Source organism: Populus euphratica, unplaced genomic scaffold (genome assembly GCF_000495115.2).
Source record: "Populus euphratica unplaced genomic scaffold, PopEup_1.0 scaffold302.1, whole genome shotgun sequence".
In the NCBI taxonomy this organism is placed as follows: domain Eukaryota; kingdom Viridiplantae; phylum Streptophyta; class Magnoliopsida; order Malpighiales; family Salicaceae; genus Populus; species Populus euphratica.
The window spans coordinates 221,097-231,991 of NW_011500185.1; the positions used below are offsets into that span (position 1 = coordinate 221,097).

The 10,895-nt window shown below is 35.5% G+C and overlaps 2 protein-coding genes across 2 annotated transcripts; one reads left to right on the top strand and one right to left on the bottom strand.

The window, feature by feature from the left end:
- The first annotated feature begins 3,539 nt into the window (after positions 1–3,539).
- LOC105111603 (golgin subfamily A member 6-like protein 22) lies at positions 3,540–8,618 on the top strand. Its single transcript, XM_011007006.1, has 2 exons — positions 3,540–4,075; positions 4,843–8,618. The coding sequence occupies exons 1-2, from the start codon at positions 3,922–3,924 to the stop codon at positions 7,740–7,742; spliced, it is 3,054 nt and encodes a 1,017-aa protein (XP_011005308.1). The 5' UTR covers positions 3,540–3,921; the 3' UTR covers positions 7,743–8,618.
- A 144-nt stretch (positions 8,619–8,762) lies between these two features.
- On the bottom strand, positions 8,763–10,895 carry LOC105111602 (uncharacterized). Its single transcript, XM_011007005.1, has 5 exons — positions 10,553–10,895; positions 10,199–10,382; positions 9,952–10,088; positions 9,673–9,858; positions 8,763–9,080 (listed from the first exon to the last, which is right to left on the bottom strand). Exons 1-5 carry the CDS (start codon positions 10,697–10,699, stop codon positions 8,982–8,984), a joined length of 753 nt encoding a protein of 250 aa, XP_011005307.1. The 5' UTR covers positions 10,700–10,895; the 3' UTR covers positions 8,763–8,981.

Here is a 10,895-nt window from a genome sequence, read left to right on the forward strand (position 1 = left end):
GGGTATGGCTGCACCACAAGTTCAAGAGCCTTGTATTTGGTTGTAATATCAAACTCAAAAGCATTAAATTTAACTACAATACCAAACTCAAAAATAATATTTATGATATTAATTATAATACCAATAATAATTCGAAGCATGAAGAAATGAAGTTGCGATAATAATTCGAAGCATGAAGAAATGAAGCTGCGGAGGTTGAAAATTTGGTAGTGGAATTTGTTAGTGAACACTGGCATTAGCTTTAGATTTGAAGAAAAGATGATTTCACACACACACACATACACACACAGAGAGAGACTGGTCTAATGACTCTTTTTTCATTTATTTTCATTTGATTTTTTATTTTTTTTATATTAAATATTATACTCTCTTTTTTTCCTTCCTTTGGGTTTTTTTATATTAAATATTATACTCATTTGTTTTGGATTTTTCAAAAAAAAATTATTTTTTTAATTTCATTCTTTTATATTGAGTTATCAGGTCTTGAGATCTCTTTTTTTATATTTTTCTTTTCTATAGGATTATCTGAGTCACAATTTTGTCAGGTTAACTCGGAACATTTAGGTTTTATTTATTTATTTAACTTTGATCCTTTTTTCTAGGTTATTTAAAAAAAATAATAGTAATTTTCTTATCTCAATCTCATGTCACGAGTGACTGATTAGTAGAGTGAACCTAGGTTGACTTGAGTTCTTTTCTTCAACGTTTATTTTTTAAAATTTATTAATAATTATATAAATAATATTAACAATAATGAAAAGAATAACAACAACTACTACTACTACTACTTTTAATTTTACCCTTGAAATCAAATCTATTATTTTTTATTAATAGTAATAATATTTTAAAAAATAAATATTAATATCAGACCCATACACTTGGACTTAACAGTGGACTAAGTTCAAGGTACATGTTGACTTTATAAATGGCCAACTCCAATAGTCGAGTCCAAGGTACTTGAACTTGGCGACTGATAAAGTTCAAAGTACACGTGGACTTGACAGGCAATCAAGTCCAAGGATCCAAGTTACTTAGGTTTGACACCCTAGTGGATCCAATAATTTATTTGGGTTTGGAGCCCTAACCGAACCCAAGTTACAAGGGTATGAAGCCCTTTTTTTAAAATTTAATAATAATAATAATAATAATAATTTTATCATTGAAATCAAATTTATGATTTTTTTAAACAGTAAGAATATTTTAAAAAAATTATTAATAATATTAATAACAATAAAAATAATAGTATTTATAATATTAATAATATTATTAAACATGTCTGACCCAAGTTCTTCTAGTTTTTAATTTTACCCTTTAAATTAAATTTATAGTGTTTATTCAATAGTAATAATATTTTTTTAATAATATTAATAACAATAAAAATAATAGTATTTATAATATTAATAATATTATTAAACATGTCTGACCCAAGTTCTTCTAGTTTTTAATTTTACCCTTTAAATTAAATTTATAGTGTTTATTCAATAGTAATAATATTTTTTAAAAATTTAATAATAATAATATTAACACTTGAATATAACATCATCTTCTAGATCCAAGTAATTTGGGCTTGGCACCCTAGCCGAACCCAAGTTTTTTTATTCTGGTATCATTATCGGACTTAAGTTACTTGACCTTGGAGTGCTTGTGGGGCCCAAGTAGCTTTGGTTTAGCTCCCTTATCAGACCCAAGTTACTTAGGTATGGTACATTAATTGAAGCTAAGTTACATGAGTTTGGCTTGTTTGCCGGATCCAAGTAACAACAACAACAACAACAACAATAATAATAATAACAATTTTTAATGTTATCTTTCAAATCAAATATATAATTTTTTTTCCAATAATAATAATATTTTTTTTTAATTTTATTAATAATAATGATAATAAGTTTTTTACTTTTACCTTTCAAATTAAATTTATGATTTTTCTTCAATAATAATAATTTTTATGGGATCCAAGTTACTTGGGTTTAGAGCCCCTATCGGATTCAAGTTATTTGGATGTGGCGTTCTTTTTTTTTCAAATTTAATAATAATAATAATAATAATATAATTTTTAATTTTATCCTTCAAATAAAATCTATTATTTTTTTAAATAATTATAATATTTTTTTAATTTATTAATAATATTAAGTATTAAAAAATAATAGCATATATAATATTAATAATAATATTAAACATGTCTGATCTATGTTCTTATAGTTTTTAATTTTACCATTCAAATCAAATCTACGACTTTTTTTCAATAGTAATATTTTTTTTTCAAAATTAATAATAATACTAATAATAAATATTAAACTTGGGTAAGACATCACCTTTCAAACTCAATTAACTTGGGCTAGTACTCTTGCTAGACCCAAGTTAACTAGATCCAGCTCCGCTATGAGATTCAAGTAACTTAGGCCTGACATCTTATCTAGCCCAAGTTACTTGGGTCTGGCTTCGTTGTTGAACCCAAATAATGTAGGTCTTTGATGCCCTAACATGATCCAATTAACTTGAGTCAACTTGGGTATAGTGCCCTAGTCTATTTGGGTTTGGCTTTGCTATCATTCTTCTAATTTGTTGCACAATGATCCAATTAACTTGAGTCAACTTGGGTCTAGTGCCCTAGTCTATGTGTACGTGGGTTTGGCTTTGCTATCGTTCTTCTAATTTGTTGCACAATGATAGAGCACTAAGTCAATTTCAGCAACCAAATCCAATTGAACCCTAAAATCAAGCAAAATCCAACACAAATGAGCCAAATAACCAATCAAGCACAGTGAGGGTGAGCTTACTTGCCCAAAAAGAAGCCATACAGTAACCTACCAGGTCTCCAAGACTAAAAGAAAGTACAACCATCTCGTGTAAAACCAACCCAAATCAAACCCCACTGTACAAGCCTCACCCTCTATCAAGAACCACCAATCAACTGGGTACATTGTAAGAATGACAAGTCACAGAAACCCACAAGCCTTCAAGAGTGAAAGGAAGGATAAACATGTCATGCAAAATCAACCCAAATCAAACCCTACTGTACCAACCTCACCATTTCCCAACAATCACCAATCAACTAAGTATATTGCAAGAATAACACCCTCTATTAACAACCATCAGTCAACTAGGTGCATTGCAAGAATGACAAGCCATAGAAACCTATAAACCTTCAAGAGTAAAAGGAAGGACAAATATGTCATGCAAAACCAACCCAAATCAAACCCCACTATTCTAGCCTTATCTTTTTCTAACAACCACCAATCAACTAGATACACTGTAAGAATAACAAGTCACAAAAACCCACGAAAACTCTTTGACCACCTACAAACCAGCAATCGTGTTAGAAAGGATGCATAGTGCAAAGTTAATCGCTTTTAGTTTTGTTTGTAATGACCGGTGTCAGACTATAAGTTTAGTTTACTTGAATGGAGCAAGTCTTGTTGCTTATATTGTTGATAATAATTATTAGAAGAAGAAAAGGAAGAAAGGGTAAGGAGAACTCAAAGAAAGAAAGAAATTAGAAAACAAAAGGGAGGTGTCCTATATACACCCTGGAAAGGCAAAAACCGTGCCTTCCATATTCCATGCTTACACTTGTCTATCACAAATTGGCAGCTGGGCGTTCGGTCTTTTCATTTTAACTCGATTCAACAGCTAATCCAGCCGGGAATGGCTCCCCTCCATCATCTCATTATTAGCATGTAGTTGGAGCATCCTTTCCTTTTCCTTTTCTTTTGTTTCTTTCAATTCGAAACCTCAACCAACAACCCTCTTCTTCTGTCTTTCCAAAACAAAAGGGTACGACGTTTCGGGTTTCCATGTCTTGTTGTACTCCTTTGTAAGAGAAAGGGTGGGTAGAGAGGGGAGGGCTGCAATTACTTGCAGCGTTGCATTGCGTGTGGTTCGGTCTGTCCCTTGTTGAAGAAACAGAAGGAGAAAAGCTGCATGATCCAACATATTTTTTATTTGGAGAAACAAAAGATATCAGAAGAAAGAAACAGTAATATGTTGCAGAGAGCTGCAAGCAATGCTTACTCATGGTGGTGGGCAAGCCACATCCGAACAAAGCAATCTAAATGGCTCGAGCAAAACCTTCATGGTAATTATTAGTGTTTACTCTTGTCTAGTTTCTCACTAAATATGTTAGTGATTGGATTAATCGGCCTTCTGTAAACCTCATGTTGTAGCAATCACACATTCATTTTTTATTCACGGGGTTTAACAAAAAGTTGTAGAGGGAGATTTACGATTGAATAGGAAATTAGACTGCTTCGTATGCTAATCGATTCATTACGTGCATGATACACTCCATCTGATTTCTGCAAAGCTCGTTCTTGTTGGAAGAACAAATTTAGTTGAGAATACATTTGTTTTCCTTTTCTTTTTTGCTATAATAAGGCAAGGCCAAGCCCAGATGCGCCATTAGACCTGCTTGATCAAGTTTCTATATTTCCCAAAAGTCTGGATTGGTTTGCATCTCACATGTTTGGCTTACATATGCATGAAAAAGATCTCATTTCAATGCATTTAGTTTTCCAGTTAAGTCAAGCACGGCAATGACTTCCAGGTTTATTCATGTCGTGATGGTAACATATGGTAAAAGTCTAATGTTGATTATATAAAACCTACTTAAAAGAAACCAAGTCACAATATTAGGCCGTTTTTAATAAGATTCTGGACCTCTTCCGGCAATTTCAAATAATTTTGGACCTTCTGCTGGCGAACTGAAACTACTGAAGTTCATTTCCATCTCATTGCTTTATAAATTTGTCAAATGCCTTCATCTATATATGAACCAATTGATTCATAACATGCATAAACGCAATGTGTATAACATGCCTTAACAACACAAATCTTCAATTGCAGATATGGAAGATAAGGTTCAAAACGTGCTCAAACTTATTGAAGAAGATGGCGACTCTTTTGCCAAGAGGGCTGAAATGTACTACAAAAAGAGACCAGAGCTGATACACTTCGTTGAAGACTATTACCGAGCTTATCGGGCATTAGCTGAACGGTATGACCACATATCAAAAGAGCTACAAAATGCCAACAATACAATTGCTCATGTTTTCCCAGAACAAGTTCAGTTTGCAATGGAAGAAGATGGAGATGAGATTCCGTCTAAATTTGCGAAGAAGCTTCCAGAAATCTCAAAAGCAAATGTTCCAAAGGTCCCAAAGATTCCTAAAGATGTAAAGGGTATCATCACATCAGCTTCAAATAAGCTGCAATCAAAGAAGCCAATGAAAGGAGCAAGGAATGCAACAGTTGCCAAGTCTGGTTTAAGCAAATCCGAGGGACTCCAAGAGATTGACAAAATTCAGAAAACAATCCTGGCTCTACAAACTGAAAAAGAGTTTGTGAAGAGTTCTTATGACAGCAGACTTGCCAAGTATTGGGAAATTGAGCTTCGGATCAGGGAAATGCAGGAGAAGGTTTGTAATTTGCAAGATGAATTTGGTGCAGGCATGGTCATTGAAGACAACGAAGCTCGGACATTGATCGCATCGGCAGCCCTGAAATCATGCCAAGAGACATTGGCTCTGTTGCAGGAGAGACAAGAGAGATCTGCAGAAGAAGCAGTAGAAGAGCAGGAAAGAATAAAGAATGCCTGGGGGAAGTTGAAGTCTCTCAAGGATGAGTTTTTGCATGGTGAGATCAATCCAGAAAATCCTGAAGCCAAAGATGAACTTTTAAAAGCAGTAGAAGGATTGGAAAGTATATATCAAGGAGTGAGCAGTGATCCAGAAGAGAAACAGGATATGGAGTTGTTGCGTGAGAAGATTAAGGAAAACTTTGAGGTTGGATCTAGTGCATGTGTCACCATGGGAGAACTTGCTGAGAAGATCGATAAACTTGTAAACAAGATCATTAACTTAGAAGCTTCAGTTTCATCACAGACAGCTCTTGTACAGAGGTTAAGGTTGGAGACCAACGAACTGCAAGCAGAAATTCGAACTTTAGAAGAAGACAAGGAAATATTATTCAATGGCAAAAATGATTTGAGGGAACAGCTTAGGGAAATGGAGGAGAAATTGTATGGACTCCAGGATCTAAACCAGAGTGTTGAGCACCAGAATACCAACCTTCATGCACATTTTACTGAAGCTCGTTCTAATATTGATCACCTCTCCGAAAAATTGCTGTCTGTAAAATCAGATGAGGAATTTGAGGCCAAACCTGAAACAGAGGACAGATCACTGGTAAAAGTTGAATCACAAGAAGCTGCACTCAATCCTGATGATAGCCTTGAGAAACATCAGAATGTGAAGACTAAAGAGCATCACAAGGTTTTGGGTAAATCCCATGAAGATTTTAAGGGATCAGAAGATGCACTAAATCCTGATGAGAGTCTTGGGGTACAACAAAATCTGAAGCCACGTCACGAGCTCAAGGTTTCATATTCTTCAGAGAAAGTAAAGGAAAATCCTGCGGAATCCAGTTTCTTTGCGGAGTTAAAGGAACAAGAAGATAAAATGAATGATGCTGATAGTTCTATAAAGACTACAGGAATTAAAAGAGAAGAGGAAGAGATAAAAGAGCATGGGCAAAATTCAAGTCAACCCAAGAAAACTAATGACCTCAACAATTCTCTGGAGGAACTTAGTGGCCTGGAAATTGAAGAAAAAGCTGCTAAGAAAGATTCACCTTCATCGATGGATGATCTCAATGTTGAAATATGGGAACAGGAAACAATGCTAGTTGATGAGCCAGACTGGAAGCAGTTGTTCATGAATGGTCTGGAGAATAGAGAAAAAGTACTGCTGACGGAGTATACTTCAATTCTTCGGAATTACAAGGAATTAAAGAAGCAGCTTACTGAAGCAGAAAAGAAGAATGTAGATAGCCTCTTTGATGCAACAGTGCAGGTAAGAGAGTTGAAGAGTGCTAATGCAAAGAAGGATGAACAGATTCAATTTCTACGCCAGAAGCTGATCCTTCTTCAAGCAGGTTTGAGTGAAGATAGCAAACCTGTAGAATCAATGGTGACAGAACAAGAAGTAACAGGAGACATCAATGTGATTCTAATGGACCAACCAGAAATTACCTCAGAAATCGAAGATCGATTCCGGATGAACATTGATGAAGTTCTAGAAGAGAACTTGAATTTCTGGTTAAGGTTCAGCACTACATTCCAACAAATACAGAAATTTGAAACTGAAGTTCAAGATCTACAGTCTGAGTTGTTCAAACTAGAGGAAAAGCAAAAGATGCAAGATGGGAGTGGCAATGCAAAATATTCTTTGAGATCAGATGGGCGGCCACTATACAAGTACCTTAGAGAGATACATACTGAACTGACAGTCTGGTTAGAGAAAAGCATGCAACTGAAAGATGAAGTGAAGAGCAGATTTGCATCTTTGTGCGACATTCAAGATGAAATAACAACTGTATTGAAGGAGAGTGCTGAAGATGATGAGTTCAAGTTTACAAGCTATCAAGCTGCTAAGTTCCAAGGAGAGATTTTGAACATGAAACAAGAGAATAACAAGGTTGCAGATGAATTGCAGGCAGGCTTAGATCACATAACAACACTCCAACTCGAAGTTGAAAGAACACTGGAAAAATTGAACGAGGAATTTAAGCTTTCTAGATCAAAGCACGGTCAAAATATCCAGCTTCCACACTCAGAAAGTCGATCTCGAGTTCCTTTGCGGTCGTTCATCTTTGGCATAAAACCCAAAAAGCAAAAGAATTCTATCTTTTCTCGCATGCACCCTGCAATGAATAGGAGACATCTAAGATCAGGACCCAACGTGTAAATTAGTGCTATTTGAATCGGTTGGCTGAGTTCTATCTAATCCATTTGTTGTTGTTGTTGTTGTTTCACAAGCCTAAGCTTCCTTCTCTGTTCTACTTTTTATCAAGGTATGGTTTCTATGTACTACGGGTGCTTACTATTGATCAATCAAAAGTATCAGAACGAGAAGAATACTTCAACAATTTGATTTCACTTAACCTGTCAGTGTGTTTGCATTTTAACCTCATAAAATGAACCAAGAAATCTTTTCTGCGTAATTGTATGAAAGTTTTGCTTTCCTTATATGCTGTCCTAAATGTCTGTAACCATGCCACATCCTTAAAAAGCAAAAAGAAATAAGAAATAAGAAATGCTTGTAGAGAGACTACAGACAAAATGTGAACTTGAAATTGATGAATTTATTTGAATTTGATCTTCCATTTATTGCATATCAAAACCATTATTCACGCGCCAGAAAGAACATAATATATTCCTTTCTTTTCATTCTCTTGAACCTCAGAAAGAACACGTAGTTTGGAAGTATCCTTAATACTTGGAATGAGAAACATCCTTTTGAACAATTCTGATGGGGAACGTACTGCTACTCTGTCCTTCCAGAGGAAATTAACTGCCGCCCTGAAAATTCTGGTAAATTCAGTCCTGAAAATGCAATTCTATAGAACTGCAGCATGAATTGAATGTAATTACGGGAAGGCTCAGTGCATCTCAGGCTCAACTACAGGGGTAAGTAACTCTCCCTTCCCCTGAATCTCCACCCCCACCAATTCCAGAACTTCAACACGAGATGTTCAAGATGGAAGTCTCAAATTTAATCTACTGAATTGTCAAGTGCCTTGTAATTCAAATTTGGTTTGCTGATCTCCTGAAAAGGGATTCGAAGCTAATTACAGCGGACAATCTCCTAGTCACACAAATTCCAGACTATATCCCTTTCAATACTATACAATTCATGAATCGAAACATGAAAAGGACACTCGTTCCGTTGATAAACAATTGAAACAGAACCAACTACGAAAATCACTGGCCAAGAACATTCCTACTGAGACATTGTCATTTAGAATTGCACAGAAATTTACCAAGCAAAACATAATCAAGTGTGACAATTTTGTTTTCCATTCAACTAATTTCAATACCCATGCCATAATTATTGAGTGGCAACCCAAATATAAAAAACCTTTTTCTACATACATACTGTTCTTTCAGCTACCCCTATCCGACGAACATGTAAAGCGTGGCTGGGCTAAAATAACGGCTGTGGCAATGAACCAAAAGAAACCTCTGATACTACCTTGGCTCCCCTTCCCTGGGCCATATAGAGGCCTATGTGATGCATCAGCTCCTGCCACACAAATAAAATAAAATGAAATGGGGTAAGATTGCATATTTCACCAATGCATAGGGAAAAGCATGTAATGTCTGTTTTCCGTAAAGATGCAGATTCAAGTAAATATCATTACAAGAAAAAACAAAAGATTAAGCCAACTAATACAATAAAAATAATAAACTACTAAAAGAAAAATTGATCAAAGAACCTGATCCTCCAATTTGTGCATCGCACTTCTCATTTGTAAAGGCACCGTCCCATAATCATCACCGTGCATTAAACAAGCAATCTGATATTAATTTACACCACCCCCTCATGCCTATACCGTGTCTTAACTATTAATTTATATGTCCAATCTCAACTGTGTCAAAATCCTAATAATCTAACAAAATTGGCATGTCTGAGATCAACAATCGGAGAAAAATGCTGACCCGTGATATTTCTACACTTATTAGAAAATTTTGCGTTCGACATACACAACCCAGCCATCATGGTAAATGGCTTGCCCGCTAATCTAAATTGAAGTACATCACAAGGGTTAATCAAAACAGGGAACATGGGAGGAAAATCAAAGCAAGCAAACCTATGATTAAATAATTCAAGGTACCTGTGGGTGTGCTATGGTATCTTTGAGAGTTTTGGCAATGTGAAGTGGAAGATCATAGGTTGCACAAGCACGAGAATACACAACCAAATCCTCAAGAGGAGAAAGAAGGCCACGATTTCTGGCAGATAAGGCCGAAGAAACAAAATCCAGGACACATATATCTGTGCATATCCCTACAACCAGTAGCTTCCAAAGGGAAATGCACCATTGATTTTTAAAGAAAGAAAAGAAACAATAAATAGTATTTTAGGAAATGAAAAGAGGAGTGTTGCTGCTTACAAGTTTGATGTCATTATTTCGAACCCAATCAACAAAGACATTGGAACCATCATGTTTGTCAATTGAACCAAGGAATCCATCAATACAATCCTTGCGGCGAAGAGTTGCACTAGGATCATTCTCCAACCATTGAAGGGCTATAAATAAAAAAGGAATAGAATACCATCCGTTTATTCATCCATGCAATAAATAAATAAGAATAAGAATAGTATGGTTTTTATAGTAAGAAGAAAGACACAGTAGCTACCAGGAACAAGATTTGCTTCATCAGTTCCTAGAATGCAATGAGGAGGATAAGGATGCTCGGGTATATCAGGATGATGGGTATCAAGAAAGGCAAAAACAGGCCATTTCTTTTCACAGAATAATCTAGCAATCCTCGCTGATTCCTCCACCATTTCTGATATTTGCTTATCTGCCACTTTTGGGGCCTGCCAAAACAGATTTTGTAAAAAAAAAAAATCACAAACAACATAACACAACCTCAACAGAAAAAAACAAATTGAGACCTCTCTCTTTCTATGTGCATATATGTAATTTAATAGCATAAGAAGAAGAAGAAGAAGCAAAAGATCAATTCTTGGGTTGTTTGTTTTGTTACCAAATTGCCAGCGCCAACAGTACAAAAGCCATTAACAAGGTCGACCAAGACCAGACCAGTAGTCTTAGCTCCATCTCCGTTCAGATGCAGCCTTCCCTCTTCAACAGGAAGCTCCTTCTTTAACAAATCTATCGTCTGCGACACCATCTTCTCTCTCTTTCTTCTAAAGTCTAGGCTAGAGAAGAGAGGCAGGCAATCCGGTCATATGACCTATACAGCATGCGCACCAAGATTCAAGGAACGTTGAATTAGACTCAGAGTGCGCGTGGGGCCGTGTGGAAGCAAATTTTCAAAAGATCCCTTGGACATTTGTTTTTATTTTATTTTATATACATGAAAGCGG